This window comes from Buceros rhinoceros, unplaced genomic scaffold, assembly GCF_000710305.1.
Source record: "Buceros rhinoceros silvestris isolate BGI_N320 unplaced genomic scaffold, ASM71030v1 scaffold17887, whole genome shotgun sequence".
Lineage (NCBI taxonomy): Eukaryota > Metazoa > Chordata > Aves > Bucerotiformes > Bucerotidae > Buceros > Buceros rhinoceros.
In genome coordinates this window covers 30847-49109 of record NW_010421765.1, presented here as the reverse complement: position 1 = coordinate 49109, position 18263 = coordinate 30847, and the positions used below count along the sequence as shown (strand labels likewise).

Here is an 18263-nt window from a genome sequence, read left to right as displayed (position 1 = left end):
TAGTGGCACAAATAATTTCTTTTGCTCAGCTTTCCTCTCCCTTTTTGAGAAATGTAAATCTGCACACAGAACTCAGTTTTGCTCTCTGCAGCTGAGTAGGTGGGTGTTCGGTATTTCCATCAGCTCTTTTTTCCCTTTCTCGAAGTTGCCAACGCATCCACATGGCACCCAACCAGAACCACTTTCTTCACCACAGTGAAGGACCTCACAGTGCCAGCTGGGTACTGCATCAAGAGAAGTCAGCCTTGCAGTAAAACTGGGGGCACTAATGACACTGACATGACTAAGCATCACACCACCTTTCCTCTTTGCCTGCCCTGAAGGTTTGCTCCTTCTGCCCAGTATCCATGTCTCTTCAGTTATCAATAAAGAAAAAAGTGTACTAGAAGCACAAAGACCAAGATTACAGAATAAAAATGCTGCCAAGACAAAAGCCTGAAGTCTGAAAATGACCTCAATTTCTCTCTCTGTTCTGCCAAGATAGGAAGTTCGGTTTTCTGAGGTGTGAAAAAGACCATTTTCCAGCAATTCTCTCTACCACATTCCTGCCACACATCTCCCTCCAGCTCCCCTCCCATTCTCTACGCACAGAGCAGCTGAGGCTTTTGTTTCTCTACATCAACAAAGACTAATTCTTCAACCCGTGAATCTGCAAAAATACAAATCACAAACTAGATTCCCCTGATCTACCAGGTCTGTCAGGCATTCTGCAGCTGTCAGCTCATGGAGGAGTCCAGCACCAGTAGCCTGAATGACCTCTTCTCTTACACAGGCAAAATTCATGATCTCTGCCACCAATAGTTCATTTGACTTTTTTAAATCACAGTGGAAATTGTTCCATAAGCCTAAAACTTATCTGCTGTTAACTTCTTGGGGCAATGTTACTTTGAAATGCATTAAAATTCCCCAGGTAAGAGTTCAAAGTAATCATGTTACTTTTCATGAAAGTGTATAGTAGAGCACATAAAATGCCTACATATTGGGACTGCACTCCAGAAGGGAATTTAACTGCTTTAGGGAACACAAGATCAATGCTATTATTTATAGACGACAGTCTCATTTACAGCAACTTTCTGCAACAAAAGAATAATGTTAAGGAAGATTTACTTTAATTCCCTATATCAATCTGACTTTGGGCAAAAGAAAAAACCAAATTATGAATTTTTCTATATAATACAGGTGTGGAATAGAAACAAAGGGCATTTCAAAATACATTTCCATCTGGTTTTTTTTTATACTGCCTTTAAGCAATTTAATCTTGGGAAAAGAATGAACATTACCCTTTCCACCGCTATGTTTTGTATCTCTTTTTGTGAGACTTCATAACTCACTGTAGCAATGCTGATACCCTTAGAGTATCCTGTATTTGGGAACTATACGAAGCTGAGAGTTCCCTCGTAATCCCACTTGCCCAATACAGGAGAGCAGAAAAGGTATGGTAGCAGTAAAGGGTTTCACATGCGGGCATGGACAAAGAGGCAGGAAGCACCTCATTCATGGTAGCAGCAGCACCCAGCAGAAGGGAGCAATGGCATCAGGGACCATGGCAGGCAGCAACTGTGGGATTTCAACGGGCAGTTCATGTGAACCATACCAACTACTCTGAATTCAAAGTATTATTTGATAAGCAACAACAAAATAATACTTATAGTATATGCCTTGTACTCAAGTTATCAGTGTCTAGGCCCCCCAAAACACAGGATCTCTCAAGCCAGTAAAGAAAAAAAGTTTTTAATCATTTCTATGACTCGCTATAAACAGACTGTCTGACGTCCAGAACTTAGGCAGTAAATTAAGTCATGCAGAACATGCTGGATTTGCTTAACTTAGGGTGCTCATCTGTAAATTACATATGCAGCAGGTCTGGCACATCTACAGCCTGTCAGACTGCACACAGCCATTCTGCTCGCTGGGGCTGTTAGACAGAAACATCCCAGTTTCAAAACGTAAAGAGAAAGAAGCCCTAACAACAGCTCTCTGCTCTCTTCTGCTCTGCAGCATTATGCAGTTCTACTCATCTGCTCAGAAGGAACATTTCCACAGGCTTACTTAACATCACCGACTGTCGAGTCTAAGCATCTTAAATTGTGAAAGATTCTTTACTTTTCTCCTCTTTTCTGCATGCATTTTGTCAGCCCAATACAGGGGGAAAAAAAACCCAAACATATTTTCCTTTCATTGGTCATACTACATAGTAAGTTACATTCAGTTAATAATTAGAAAATTACACTTCACTAACCTATTTGGCTTTCGGATAATAAGAAAGGAAATATTCTTCCTACTCTGTAGACGAGGAGTTGAAAGCCCTTCTTTCAGATACAGCACGAACACTGAATGGACAAGGTTTAGAAACAGAAATTTACCCATTTCACTGCAGAAAAAGCTTCACAGATGACAGCAGAGACCATCAACAGCAATACTACCGAGTCAGCCCTCCATCCTATCTTGGATATTCATCTGCCCTGACCACTGGGCAATGCTTACATCTCCCAGCATGAGCACGTGGTACCCATACACAATATTTCATACTTTACTGTATCAGAGAGTCGCTGTCCTAGGGTTGCAAGTTAAGGCAAGGCCTTTTGCTCCTATTGGCTCTGTGTTGTGGTTAACCTGAACAGGAGTGTCTGCTCCTAGCAGCTTCTGTTGATCTGAAATCAGATACTAGTCAAGCTTTGCATGAAGTTCCCACTGGCATCAAGCGGAACGCGATATGCATTACAAGCCTGAGACACTTTCAGACACAAGCAGACAATACCAACTCTTGACTATGCTGAAAATGTGTTATTCAGATTTGCTGGTTACTGTTAAGAGGTAAGTGCCTAGCAGTGAGATAGCACAGTCACCGTGGCAGCTAAGAGGAGTAAGGCGGAAGAGGCTTTGGTCTCAGAGCAACCTCCGTGCCTGCTCTGTACGGGTAACTACAAACTGGAGAGAGAAGAGTGCAGAAACTCAAACTCAGTCATCTGATTGCCTCTCACTTGCCAGGCAAAGGCAGTTATCTCCTTGTACCCATCTAATAAAGCAAAGATGAACAATAATGTCCTCCCTTTGAAAAATACTGTTACATTCACAGCTGAATGTGAGCGAGTTTGTTTGCTTTGTGGTGATGGTTGTTTTTTTAGATCTTGAGGGCTCCTCTAGCTGCAATAACATTATTCAAAACTGATCACACATACAAGACCTGAACTGAGAAAAGAGTTCATATGAACTAACCGAAAACTGTGCCCTTACTCTCTGAGATCAGTTAGTTAGTATGCGTGCACAGAACATTGGATGCGGTGAACAGCTGAGACACAGAGAGAAATGAAGTCCTATCACAGCATCAGGCTTTTCTTACAGGTACAACACACAACAGGGAGGCCCATCACGGCACAGCCAGCTTTCGCTCAGGGAATCACCACAATGCACAGTCACCATGCTGTGAAGTTGGGGGCCAACAAACAATTCCAAATCCCTACTTAAGTATCTGTGTAACAAGTTCTGAGGACTACCTCGGCCCTCATGGACCTGGTGAATTATCAGCAAGTCCAGCAAACAGTTTCTTAAAATGAAGCATCTGAGTTCTAAAGTCTGCCTGTGCCTGATTTAGACATGCCACTTAGGACATCCTCCTCCTTCTAACTCCTGTCGTTTTTAATATGTGATTGTTCCTCCTGAACAAGAGCCACAGTTTCTCTTTATGATGCTCATTAAAAATGGCAACGTACTACACTATGAGTGTTTCAATTAGGAAGGGGGAGCTAATAACCTTGTGGGGCTCTCTGAAGATGCAAACAACTGTTCTCATTTCACAGCTCACTGATTATTTAGAAACACCAGAAAGTCCTGGAAATAAAATGGCAACAGTTATTAAACTGGTTCTGTTTCATAGCCATTAAGCTTTTCTTATGGCCTAACATGAAAACAACCCTTATGGACAATCAGCTTAGAAGAATGAAATGAGCAGTTCTGACCGACTAACAGATAGGGCTCTTGTTCTTCCCCTTTTGAACTCCTGAACTGCTCTTTCCATTACAGCCAAAAGGGAGTTCACACCGTGCAAATTCTCACCACTTCCACTGACTAGGACTTCCAGCAAACCACCCGATACACAGGACAGCCTAACGCGTAACAGGTCACCTGCAAACACAAAACAAGTTTAATTCATGTGACATCACAGCAGCAAACTGTTCAGTAGCACGTGGGGTCGAACTAGACTCTCTTGAGCTTCCTTGAAGCCTCACAACCACAGCAAAGTCAGTCTGATTCCTAGGGAGGGCTAAGAGTCCTCTGAGCTGGCAGACACCTGCAATGACCATGCCCTAGCAGAGACCGAAAGGAGCTGGAACAGAGCCTTCCATCACAGAGGTGGTGCGCAAAGAACAACAATTTGAGTTCTCCTTACAGACGGTACAGGGGAAAACTCTTTTCCCCTGGCACTGCTGTAATGTTTACAGTCCCTTCACATGTTTATTTACAAAATGGAGCTACAAACCTTGCACATTAATGTTTACCCAACTTATCTTTCAGAGCCTTCTCTCCCACATTTTTTCTTCTACTAGCACTTAGAGAAAATGACTCCTCAGAAATATTTATCTTAATTCTTTTTAATTTGTCTCATAGCTTCTTGCAGTTCTGGAGACTGATAATTGTAAGTGTAGACACTTCGCTAGGTTACAAACACAGCAGTTTTTTCTAAGTTGAAGCATTGCTCATTTTTTAAAGAATCATGGGAAATTATCCCTTGAATTTAATTTATTTTGGCCTTAGCCAAAGGGTTTAATACACTAGAATAAAATAAGTTGGAAGAAAGACATAGAAAAGAAGCTTGTTCAGATCTGAAACAGAGGATCTGAAGTTCAGAAAAGCCTACTCTGACATTGTCCTCCCTTTGTCTTCCCCCAGTTCCGGTCAGGGATCAAACATTAAAAGAAACTTCAGGCAGAGCTTGGGAAGGCCCCAGCAAAATTTTTCTATGTTGCCTAAAACTAGTATTTGCAAAAGAACCGTGGACCAACAGGGACTACTGCCTTTAGGTCCAGCTGTCCTTAACTGGTCTCTATTTGTTCTGCTATCCATACCGACAGAGTGCTCTCAGGAACTCTACCTCTCCAGCATGACAGCTGGGAGCAAGGGTAGAGGAGGGGGGAGCACTGCAGCTCCTGCAAGGAAAAAGAGCACTAGGGCAAAAAGTACATGGTGATTTCGACCACCAGATTGTTCTCTTTTTCCTCCTTCCCCTCAAGTTGCAAAAAACCTCAAATACTCTGATTTGTTAGTTCTCCGAGAGCCAGTGGCCACCTGGACTTGCACGTCTGCAGCATACGTCAGAGGAAAAGGAACAAGCAAAAGGTAGCGTACAGCCCTTGGAGCAGAGCTTCTGTGTGTTCAAACAAATCATCAGTGCACCTCAGACTGAGCCAAAGCACTACCTCCACCGCCTTCAGTACCCTGAGAAACTTTAAAAATGGAAGTTCTGTTTTTCCTGTGGAAGCCACAAGTTTTGTGTTAATTTTGCAGTAGATCTGTACAGTGCAGTAGTTAAAAATTGATCTCTGTATATTAGCCATGGGGGTAAAGGAGAGCAGGCAGAAGAGACAGTTGAAGATTCATGAATTTTGGTCTGCAGGGGTTACCTTGTTTTCTACCTTGATTCCTGAATCACACAGACCTCAAAATCACTTTTAATTACTTCCTCATTAAAAACCTGACTTTTGCTTGAGCCAGAGCCTGCATCTTTGAAATATACAGTCTTGTTCTCTAAATATCAAAAAAATCATAGAAAACTCCCTCCACTCAACCAGATCACATTTTACCTGGGAATAACTTTTGTTCATAAGGCTCTTCTTCCAACCTTCAAATGTCATTCTTTAAATTGAGTAACGTCACTTCTCAAACCTTAAGAAATGACTATGATCATAAATCTTCCTGATCTAGACCGTCATAGCAGGCTTCATCTCACTTAGCTTTAAGTGTCTAACAGACAGTTACCTAAATCCAAGTTAGCTTTGTGTGCTCTCTTCTGCATCAATAATAATAGAAAAGGTCCTTGTGGATGAGATTCATCTGTTATCTTCAGACATCGTGAAGTCTCTGAACATGTCAACTCCAAATTCTTTTACTTAAAACAAGCCTGGAAGAACAGCTTAAGCTGAAACAGCTAATTAGTAGATACTTAAAGCAGAGTGGAGGGGATCCTACCCTTGTTTACAATGCTCAGCAGACTCTGAATGCTTTCACTGGATTAACTCAGTTCAGTTCCTTTGGCCTAAAGCAAGAGTTTTCCTCTCTCAAAAGAAAATACTATTTTAGCTCTCTTTGAGCTCTGTGCTAGGAGTCGTCTGTTTATATGTCCCACAAGGAGACTTGGCTTTTTGGCTAGAGAGGAGCATGCTGGACGCTAATCTATGGCACAAGGGATGCTTTGTTCTTTTCTTTGGGACTGTGATGTACAGTCTTGGCAGCTCTTGCATCCAAACCGACCAAAAGTGGCAACAAAACATTCACACACAGCTGTTAATAGCTAAGGTATTAGGAATCAGTTCAGTAGTCCCTAGTCATTGATACAGTCAATTCCTCAAATCTTACCCAAAAGACTACCAGATTTTTAACTAAAGAGCTGTACTACAGGAGGAGGACCACAGCTTAAGACAAACCCACCAGGATGTCCGGTAAGGCGGCCCGAGGGTAAGACAAAACTCAAGTCTCTTCAGCTGTAGTTGGCTTCCTGGGTTTCAGCAATTAATCTCAGAAAGGACAGTGCTCTTTCATACCTTACCATTTATGGTTACAGAAAACTTTGTAATAGGGAAACTAAGTTAGGAGTTCAGCCACAGTAAAGCAAACCCAGAGAAGTAAAGGAAAGGGGAAAAAAATTACAAATCCCTTTCAGCAGTAAGTTCCACTACTATCCCAAGTCTGTCATATAACAGAAGGATTTTTCATCAGACAGAGAACCATTTCATCAAAAACAGTAAGTATATTTCTAAGCAAGTGTTTTTCTTTGGGAGCATGCAATAGCTTTGGATTTTGAAAAGTGCAGTAGTTTTTGGAAGCAACAATCCTTCTAAATCTGCAGCACTGCAGAGGTCAGCCCAGGCAGCCCGCAGGCTACAGAAAAGTTAAGTTGCTCTCTCTTTTGTAACTGAAAGCAATCTACTTATTCTCCATAACTGTTAACAAAGACAAGGGTAATACTTCCACAAATTCAGAGTCTGCAGCCCATACGAGATGACAGCTTTGATTCATTTTAATGGTTAATACATCTTTGCTCTTCAGAGTTCTGTGGCTTTGGGCATTCAGTGTTCCTTCAGAGTCTGTGCTTGTCTACCCCTAAGTTAGAGAGGAACCAGGTACCTAAACTCCTTCAGGCTCCCCTGAAATCCGCTCTTAAATTGATTCATTCTGTGCAGCCCTATACTGCCTAGAATCCAAAAGAAGCACTTGACAAAGATTTCAGAACTTTTGAACTGAGAAAGTAACTTCTTCCTTCCCTCCCCCCTTTAAGAACCACCAGGTTTAAAGGCTTACAGAATTACTCTTGAACAGCTGCATAGGTTTGTAAACTAAGAAGTTATCTTCTTAAATTCACTCTAGGGTCACATCAGGTAAACAGTTCATTAATAAAGCAAAATGATATAGCATATTTCATAAAACATATGTGGTTATATCATGTTACATAGTCAAAATATTGCTGTTCTAGGTTTCCAAGCGAGATATGAGTACACAGCAGAATCTTCTTTTCTGTGCCCATTTCCATCAAGATTCAGTATCACTTTATTCTGCACCACACACAGTACCTGTGGTCCCAGATGCACTAAGGGGTTCTTAGCAATTTGCAATGAACAAAACCAGTGTTTGCTGCATCAGAACCCCTGGCAAAGGCAGACCTGTTACCAGCAAGAAACACACAGAAATGCTACAGGAGGAAATAGAGGGTGGGGAGAGAAGTAGGTGCCAATGCAAGCATAGTTGTGACTTCAGGCTGACTGTCCAGGGTGTAAGCACTGGGGCAGCTAACGAGAAGAGGATGAGGGCAAGACCAAAACAGAAAGGAAGAATCAAAGCAATGTGAAAATACTCAGGCAAACAGGTAGCACGTGTGAGTGATCAAACTAATTCTATTCAGAGATAGCAATAAATAGGTAAGCTGTACAGCTCTGCCGCAGCGACGTAACCAGTACAGAGCTCGCACTTAAAGAACTAAAAAGTACCATAGTTTTCTGGTGTTGTGAGAATAAAGCAAGGTGACTATTAAGTTGGCACTTAATAGGAGAAAGCAAATGGCTCTTTTGTCTGCAGAGGCAGTAGAGGCCAAAGGGTCCAGATGTCCTCATCACTTTGGAGATGTGGATGACTTGCATCACTCTTGGTGTGATGCAGTATTGGCACTTGATGCTCATCTGAAGCAATACCTAAATGCTCACCAGAAATTCACCAGACAGTGTAGGATAAACCTACTTAAAAAAGACTCGTTCACTGTTAGTGTTTATTCTCAAATTTGAGACAAGGGTTTAGCACCCTTTCTTCAAGTGAGTGAGATTAAGTCATCGGTGCTACTAACACTGCCATACCCTAGTTAAAAGCTGCTTGGAATAGCTCAAGGGAGAGATCCAGATCCAAACTCACAGAGGTCACAGCACTGAAAACTCCTCAAGAGATGGGGAGGAGGTGGCAGAGTCTGCCTGCCGAGTATCAAACAGGTCTGCTAATCGAAGCAGGGGCCTCTATTCCGAACCAGAGCAGATGGCAGCCCTAGGATTATCACCAGCAGCTGTCAATGCAGTGATTATACATTGAAATTGCACAGCTAATGTACTGCATAATTTAACTAGACTGAAGAAGAAGATTAGGGAAAGGGAACATTATGAAAAGATTTGGAGCTTATATTTTCGTCATAATTATGGAGTCACCCCACAATCTTCAGTGCAAAAGATACATTCAGATTTGCTCTTTAAGGCTGGACTAAAGCTCAAGTTATACACTTCAACATCTTCCTGGACCAATAAAGTCTGCTGCAGGGCTTCATTTTTCAAAGATTTAACAATTTTGTCAAAAGAAACACTTAATTAGCTTTTTCAACATTCCTCCCAATGTACACTGACAGAGCTAGAAGACAGAAGAGAAGAATTTTTAATCTGAAAAAAATTAACCGACTAAAAAAATAGGGAAATACCAAATAAATATTTTCCTATATGTCTGTAGCATTGCTGTGTCACGAGAGCCAGAAAATGCAGGTTTTTTGGCACAAGAACATAATATTCATATATGAAAGGAAAAAAGCATATACGGTTTCCTCTTAAATTATTCTGCACATGCATGAAATCTTTATTATTATAGTTACTATTACTAGTAGTATTACAGATTTTTCTGGTCTTCTAAATTTTAAAGCATAAAAAACTGCAGCAGGAAGTACGTAATTCAGTTTTACATTTACGTGTTAATCTGGTGCAGCACCACCAACAGTGATGTGAGCACCTCTGATTTACACTGCTCGAGACTTAGCTGGTTGTTTTTTTATGTTTATAGAAGCACTCAGGGAGATATTTTTAGACAAATCTTTCTTGTTAACATTCTCTGCATAATTTACATGTCCTTATTCTCTGGGGCGGAGCAGACACCTGAACTGGGGGAGCAGAAGCAAACAGGATCACCTAGCAGCCCATGCAGAGAACTAGGGTCAGGCAGCTTAGCAGGTGTCAGGATGAGGGACAACTCCACACAAAATGCTGGGAAAACCTCTGGACCACTGGTGAATTTCCAATTCACACATACAAATTCCTTGTGCGTCTTAAGACGACAGTGTGACAGTTTACGATGATTTGATTAGGAGGATGAGCTTCTGCTGCACACGTGGCTGACATTCAAGCAAACCGATGGGGCAATTACATTTCTGATTATTTGGTTAATAGTCCCACAGTTCTTGTTTTTGAGGTAACAAGGACTCTGATTACCCCACTATTTCTCAGCCTAACTGGGACAGCTATGGTTCATCCAAAACTCGAGTCATTATCAGCACCAGGCCACTAGAAGATTTCCACAAGTCATGGTGGCACTACCCATCTCTAATTTTTCCACAAAACTAATTGGAGATTAACCATTGTTTCTGTTTGTTAGAAGGCTCTTGCAAACAACGCAGGTTTTCACTGGTCTGTCGTTAGCTGTCCCACTTATTACAGGAACTGCCGTTCAGGTGCCACATGGTCTCAGGGCCCGTGCTCCATGGCCCATGATGTTCCTCTATTCCCTTTTCACCCCTGACCAAGCTGCGTAACAAGTAAAGGAGAGGCAGTTTAATATCGATTGGTCTTAAGCTGCCGTGTTGCACGGATTTCCAGTACTGAAAATATTTTTGGATTTCTTTGTCTTTTGAAATGCTATTTCCATTTTCCCCCAACAGAACTATAAGAAACGACAGATGTTTCCAAGGAACCATCCCTACCGACACTGACCCTGGTTTCCTTGCAGGTGCACGTGCCTCAGCACGCGGTTGTATGCAAGCACGCAGGCACAGTGCGAGCATACTGACAGTGTTTGATGCCACAGGTTCTATTTATAGCCCCATAGAACAAGAAAAACAATACAGGCTTATTTAAGGGCATTAGCTCACATTCTGCACTGAAGTCAAATGCCAGTGAGCAGGTAAGCTTCATCTTATGGTAATTTCCAACTTAAGATGCTTCTTACAAGGTCAGTGAATTATACGTCATCATCAGAAAAACAATTCCCTTCAAAATGCTGTATGGATATTGATGGTTTATTTAAAATGGAATTAAATATGGAACTGGACAAAATTCAGCATTCCAAGCACAGCCTCTTTTGTTCCTAGGGATGCCTCAGAATAGCCTTTAATTTTGATATCATGTAGTAGCAACTTTGAAATATATACTTAAATTCTGTAACTACCCTGGAGTTATACTAAATGACCAAAGCTGTTTTACTGTCCATATTTTTACTGTTAATAACAGTGACTTTCCAGTGTTAGAGTAGTCTAAGACTAGTAGCATTTCAATATGTAAATACTTTCTTCCTTTGATCATTAAACAGTCAAAGTAAGGCACTTTAACCAGTGAAAAACAGAAGAAAACTACACTGATTATATTCACATTCTTTCTTTCAAAAGCTGATGGTGTCTTCTCCTCCTCTTTCAAACTCTGTGCTGTTCCCCACTCCCAGTAACAACACAGTTCTGCCAGCCTGGGGCAGCTGGAGATCATCACTCATGGTTAACCTGAAGGGCCTATTTGCTAACTTTGCCTTGTGCTTGCCTCAGACTGCAGCTAAACTTAAATCTTGGTGTTTGCTCCATTGCTTAGCTGAACACAGGGGGTTTAGGCAGGGACCACAGCATCCTGAAGGCCAGCCACTGAGGAGAACCTCTAAATAGCTGCACACACCCAAGCCTGAAACCCTGAAAGTGCATCCGCTGCTTCTTGAAGCTGTGCACCACTGCACATGAGAACAGGACTGAAACCCGCTTCAGTATGTACGTAATGTATTTGCCTCTCTCTCCTCCTACTCTGCTTTCCTCCCTTCTCCCAAACACACCCACACGAATCTTGCCCGGCTTACCATTTGACATAACTATGGCTTGCACCATGTTTTAATGAAACAAAGCCCACAAACCTCCAGTACCAGCTGTCAGAGCAGCAGCTACTGGTGATGGGTTGAACTCTCACTGATTGGTATGGCTCATTTATGTATTACTCCTATACAACAGTCATAATGATGTGGAAACACAGCAACTATTTTCAGATTCTCTTTATGAAAGCACTAGCAAGATAATTTAAAATACTGACAAGGGAGTGGGGGGACAATGCTGGTTGCTCCTGATCTCAGACAGTACTGCCTAGGAGCCACCCGGCATGAAACCAACACATCACAGCTCACGCTCTGCCATCAGCACCAGCAGCAGTCCCGACCCTGTGTGCAGGGTGAGACAAGAGCAGATCCAACTGCTGTGTTTCCTAATCCTGTTCTGTTGTGTTTGGTGGCATCGTACTACATCTGTTTGGAAAATGAAGTTATTTGATTAGGTCTTGAGTGTTCCTGAATCAAAAAGGCTAACCAATAGAAGTCAGAACTAAGCATCTAAAATGTTACATTCTAAGTTATTTCAGCTCTTTTGGAATAAGACAACCACATTTCAGACTAATCCAGAAAAGGCATACTCTTAAAAAGGACTCTACTGTGGGAAGATTTTCCCTTCATGAAGCCTTTATCAATACACAAACACAACATCTCTTCAGAGAAGCAGCAAGATAAAATAGATTGTCTTCAGCCTTAATTCAATTAGGCTTTTAACAGAACTCGCCCCCAAAGTCATCAGGTTTTCCTACCCCATCTCTCAGCCTCTCCACACACACACTTGTTAAAGTACTATACAGTAAATACTAGAAAGTAAAAATGGAGTCTACTGATAACAAAAAACACAGTAACTTTTTTTAAAATCTAGTTTTTGCAAAGGTGGGACTGTTCCTCCATGGGATATATTATAATTCAGAAACCTGTTACATAACTGCGATTCCTGTAGCCAATCCTAATCATGTTTTCCATCTCCTTTCTGTATTTTATTCCAGAAAGAGACTGTTCGGGTTTCACAACTGAATCATGCTGGCAAAAAAGCTGGTGACTGCACAGAAACGAGGGGAGACAAGAGCCCTGTGCCTGGGGCTGGGAATGGTCGCGTGCTCCATGATGATATATTTTTTTATTGGGATCACCGTTGTGCCATTCCACACTAAAAGGTAATAACAGCCATTTGTTTATAAATACAAAGCTATTCCTTTTTCCTGTCAGCAAATACAATTACTAAAAGTGCCAGAATACATTAGTACATTTGATATGTTCTTGAAGAGCTCCGAATAATTTAAGACAGAAGAAAAGAGAAAGAAAAAAGTGAGCTGAGACATCCTCAGGCATTTAGAGACAAGCACAAGAAAGAGGGAACGATCATCTTCAGGTCTAGAATGAGAACAGACTAAGCCAAAACATTTACTATGAAAGCATGTAAAATAAAAACCAACCATGCATACTGAAGCTTGATAATGGAAAGCTAATTTTTGCATAAACAAAAAGAAAAAAAGCTTTTCCACATGTAGGAGGATGTGTTATTTTTAATAAGACTATAAAAACTTGAGCAGAAGTAGACACGGTAGAATTGTTCAGTCGAGCAACTAGCATCTTCAACAGCCCCATCTACCACAGCAAATGTTGCAGGATACAAAGAATGCTGAAGAAGTTACTATTTCCCAGATTTGCATTTCATTTTGCAACAAAAACAAAGTAACACGATGAAGAATGCAGGTCAGTTTTTCATGCTTGAAGATTTTGATGAAGTACACCCACTTCATTCTTCTTACTAAGAGCACCTTTGAGCCCAACAATGTTTGAAAAAGCATTACCTTTAAAAAGAGTAATTCACATTTACTTATTTTCCAGCCTCCAGATTTCATTACAAAAGACATCTGCTTGTAAAAAGATTAAGAACTAGAGTGAAACTATTTTTTTTTGCTACCAAAATGTACTGTCATAAGCAAAAGCTTGCTATGCTATCACTAATAAAAGAGTAACTCTTGAGAAAAAGGGGTAAGAGCAAAAAATTAACTGTTCCTAGACAAAATTCTGCTACTTATTCATGCAAAAGGTCCACGTAATAAAGAAAAGAAGGGGGAAAAACATGGGAACTGATGTGAGTTCTGAGAATTATTGAACAAAATTTGTTAAAATATCTGAGACACCAAGTGTACTGCTCTTCAAATATTTACCACCAAACACCAAAATCCACAGCAATTCTTCTTTCTTGAATAATACTTGAAGCTGATTACAGATAGGATTAGAATCTAGCTTCCAACCACCGAATGCATAACAAACAGCACCACTACCTCCACAAATACTTTCCGGCCCTGCTTTCCCATGGCAGCCCTTCTCCAGGCAAAGCCACCACTTCAGGGTGGGCAGAGAGGACTGAGTGGCTGTGACCTCCACCCATGGCACCACATACAGCTGACACACACAGAATGCACCCCCAGCACACAACTCACGACAGACACTGCTAATGCTTTTATAAGCAATACCTTTTGGTTTGTTTTTTGTAGTGTTTGGACAACAGAAACTATATGCAAGTTACTCAAAGTCAACATCAAGGACCAAGTGCTCTGCCCAAACAGCGAAGGCTCTGAGGATGTCTTTCCTTACCCCTGCCTACAAGTGTGGGTTAATTTGACAGCCTGTGGAAAAGAGGTTATGCTGTATGAGATGGAGGATACACTGGAAAGAAATCCTAAGGTACTTACAATACAGACCGAATAATGCCTCTCCTCTGCTGTCTAAAACCTTTGGGGCGAAGGGGAGACTGTTTTTAAACCTAGCAGCAGAGTAGGAGTTGTTCATCTTTTCCATGTTTATGTTGGTGCTTAGACCAGGGTATTTTTTAAATATTCCAGAAGTTATACAGTTTGGAATTTTGTTATAAACATCACATCAAACATTAACACTTGTTAAGAAATTATATCAACTAAACATGAATATTTAACATTTATGAACATTAAAAATATCTAAGACTCCACACAAGACCAACGGTGAGAAATAGTTTATAAACTGTGGTTTGCTAGTTGCTCATTGAAATATCATAGGAAAGATGTGAAGCTACCACCTGTCCACAGTAAGAGCTCAAATCAGAATTTTACTTCCATTTTAGGTGTGTGATATGAAACAGGGAATAAAGAAAGCAGAGAAAGGAGAAATGAGGGTACTGTTGGAAACATTATGCACGTTAGACAGAAATGAGAAACAAATCAGTAATTTCAGATGACGATCATTCAGAAAACTCATTTGTCTTTGGGTTGGCCTGTTTCCGGCCAGCAAAGCAGCAGAAACCTGGGCTCACGGAGAAAGCAGTGGCACTGCAGGAAGCACCCATGCTGGGTATTGCATTGTATAGAAGTCCCGTGGCCAGTCCTTTAAGGGATCTGTGTGCCAGAGGGTGAGTGCAGACCATGGGTGGGACAGAAGTGTGAGTGCACAGTATCCTTTTAGCTTTAGAGGTGTATCAAAACTTAGGGAAGGGGGAAAAGTAGGGCGTTATCCTTTTGTTCCCACCAGTGTTTCCACTTGGGAATCAGCAAAGCACTCAAAATTTTCAGGCTTGCTCCTCCTGCAACCACAAGTGTCCCTACAGCGATGTTGTCCCAAAGAAGGTCAGTTCCCTTCAGTTCCAAACCCACAAATATTTCAGAGGTTTTATTCCAGATCCAAACTCTCTAAGGGGACAAAATTGAAATTCAGATCTTGGATGCCCAAGACATAAGCGCTTTCAGAATCCAAACAAAACATGCTTAGACTACAAGTGCTCATCATCTTAAAGAAATCATATAGGTGAGAGTTTCACACAGCACAAACACAAGAGCATCAACTCAAGCTGAAGAGAATTTTGCTAGCTAATGCCTGTCTGTATACCTACTGTCTCGGGGACAGCTACGTACAAAGCAATGGCAAAACAGAAATTATCCACTGGAGATTTAAACAAGAGTCTTGTTCAGTGCAAGAGGAGGTAATTTGCTGATTTCCTGCTACTGTTTTGGTTTCTGCAAGCATAAGCTTTCAGGTCAGGGGCCTTCCCCTTCTCACTCTGGCCAGTTCCAGCTTCAAAAACACCTAAGCATTATTATGTAGGCAAAATAATACTGCAGAAAAGAAACTGTTGTGAGCAACAGCAACAACAGAAGTGCTTCAAAGTCCAATATTTTCGCACTGAAAACTAAATACCTTAGTGTTATTAATACAGGTCAAAACAATTCTGTCTTATGAGAAGTAGGAAGCCTCCAACAGCCATGTTTTCCACTTATTTTTTGACTAGTGCCAACCAGAGGCTCACAGTGAAGCAGCTTTGTTTTCCTGCACGCTGACAAGTCAGTTGTGAACTTCTGCCCAGCTCCCACCTTCCTGCTGTGGTGGTACCTGAAGCTCGGCACTGTAATAATGAAGTGACAGTCTTAAAGACTGCAGCTTTATTTTGAGCACATAGGTATTAGTGGTTTCCAACATGACTCCAATCTGTAGACCTGTAGACAGGGGGTGTAGACACACTGACAGAAACAGGGAAGCAAGGAACATGGGTATGGACGTACGGGAACCGAGCCGATCACCAGGAACACTAGCCAAACCACAGGCTTTTCTGACAGTACTAGCCTGCCTGAGTTTAAGCATCTGACTTTACTACTAACCTGGTATTAGAGTATGTTACAGTGAATCACCTTGATTTCTTATTCCAGTGCTCGTACGTCCCAGACAAGTTGAAGAACTCTGAAGAAGTTAAAGCGCTAATAGAAAAAATCACAAGTAATTTCAAAAAATACCCGACTTTCCCATGCTACTATGACCCAGGAGGAACGCAGACCAATGTCATCTTAAGCAGACTTTATACCCCAAAAAACCTCCTCTTTGCTTTCCTTTGGCCTACCCTCATGTTTACCGGGGGATGTCTGATTATTTTTCTGGTAAAAATTAGTCAGTATGTTTCCGTTCTTTCTGCTTGGCAGTAGAGAAATAAATACCTAGCATAGACTGTTTTAAGATATTAAAGCACCTTTGTTCTGCCTGTCTTACCTACATTTTGTGACTTTTAACATAGCAAGCGTCAATCCAAGGGCAAGCATTCCAGAAAAACTTTTCATCATGATCAGCAAATCAAAATTAGACCAGGAGAGTATAAAACAGCAGTTATGAACATCAGCAACTCTCTAAATGCACAGTCTAGCTGGTTATCCATCAGAAAGCTACAAGAGGAAAAATGCCCTGCTCTAGCGCTTACAATTCAGACAGTGTAAGGGGGGGCTGTATATTCCAAATGAAAACAGCTGGTGCAGAGGAACAACCACACACAAATTAGGAAACTCCAGCTTTTCTGGATGTCAAACTCATCTCCCTCTTTTGCCCCAATGAAACAGGGAATTTAAATGCAAAAAAAGCCAAATACTCTACACACAAAATGTAAAGGCACCACAGAAGTCTGTTCTTGTTCGTAAGAAATGCTTTGCCCACGTATACAGTGCTGATTAAGTTCTATATTTGAGAAAGGTTGAAGTCATAGATACTCTTTCCTTCACACTTCCACTTTCTCTTGAAGTTGAAACTAAGTTTTAACAGTGTGCCAGGCTGCTGAATTACTCTTGAGCTTTTGTAAACATTTTTCTACTGTTTTTCCATCTGCAAAAGTTGTAATTCACTAGAGATTGAAGTTTTAATAACACTGTCTATGCTTCTTACAGCAGCATGCAAGGAGCTATATAGCCTTTAGGACTTTTTGTTTGGTTGGTTTTTATTTTTAATATTATCAGATCATACCATTGAGTCTACAATAAACTTAATAAATAAAATGCTCTTTTTTTGACATCCAGCAAAACACTTCCTATGAGAAGCACTTCAGTACAAGCAATGGCCATTGCAGCGACAGATGTACACAACTCAGTTTCGCAGGGCAAAGTAGATGATCAAGGTTTCTATTACAGCATTAAAACTCCTGCCAGGGAACAAGAAGTGGGAGTACAAGCAGCTGGAGATTAAATTCATGCTTGAAATCTGTTTGACTACACATAGCTTCCACCAGTGTTGATGCTTAGAGCACAGTAATAGTGCTTGAGCCAACTGGAACATACAAGGAACACAGGAAGAATGGGGATAGATTTTTGACCTCAGCGAATACTTCAGTTGTGCAGGCACATTATATATCTATCCATATGAATAACAATGTTTTGCTGAAACTATTAAAAGTCCTATTTTTCAAGTGCTGGGCAGAGATTCTCATTAGTAGATTTTCTTCTTGATGTCATATCAGGCTTGGACATGGTGATTCTAGTGTTGGAAGATGAAAGAGAACAAAAGCTCCAGCACTATTCTTGAGGGAACTAGCATCTCTCCTAGGCACAAAAAAACCAAAGATTTGCAAAAGTTTGTAAAATGAAGCTTATCCCATAAATGGGAAGCTATTTTTCTGGATGAGAAAGACTCATCTTTCATGAGCTTTTAATAAGATCACCTTTCTCCAACTTTGATGAGGTGGTGACAATGGCAGCTTAAGAGGAACCTGTAGGACACTGGTTTCCAAGAAGCCACCTAGGAGTTTCTAGCATGTTCTTTACGTCCCTAAACAACAGCAGGTACCTTTTGGCTACCCGAGACAATTTTGATTTAAGTATCCTGCTTATGATGCTATTTTTATTACCTGGTCCTCAAAGCAGCAACAAGCCAGTTAACAGAGAAGATTCTGGTCCACAAAGATTCGT

The 18263-nt window shown here is 41.1% G+C and overlaps 1 protein-coding gene across 1 annotated transcript; it reads left to right on the top strand.

Annotated features, from left to right (window-relative positions):
• The first annotated feature begins 12591 nt into the window (after positions 1-12591).
• On the top strand, positions 12592-16523 carry KCNMB1 (potassium large conductance calcium-activated channel, subfamily M, beta member 1). The gene is made up of 3 exons (XM_010139815.1): positions 12592-12728; positions 14079-14268; positions 16254-16523. The coding sequence occupies exons 1-3, from the start codon at positions 12592-12594 to the stop codon at positions 16521-16523; spliced, it is 597 nt and encodes a 198-aa protein (XP_010138117.1).
• Positions 16524-18263: the final 1740 nt, after the last annotated feature.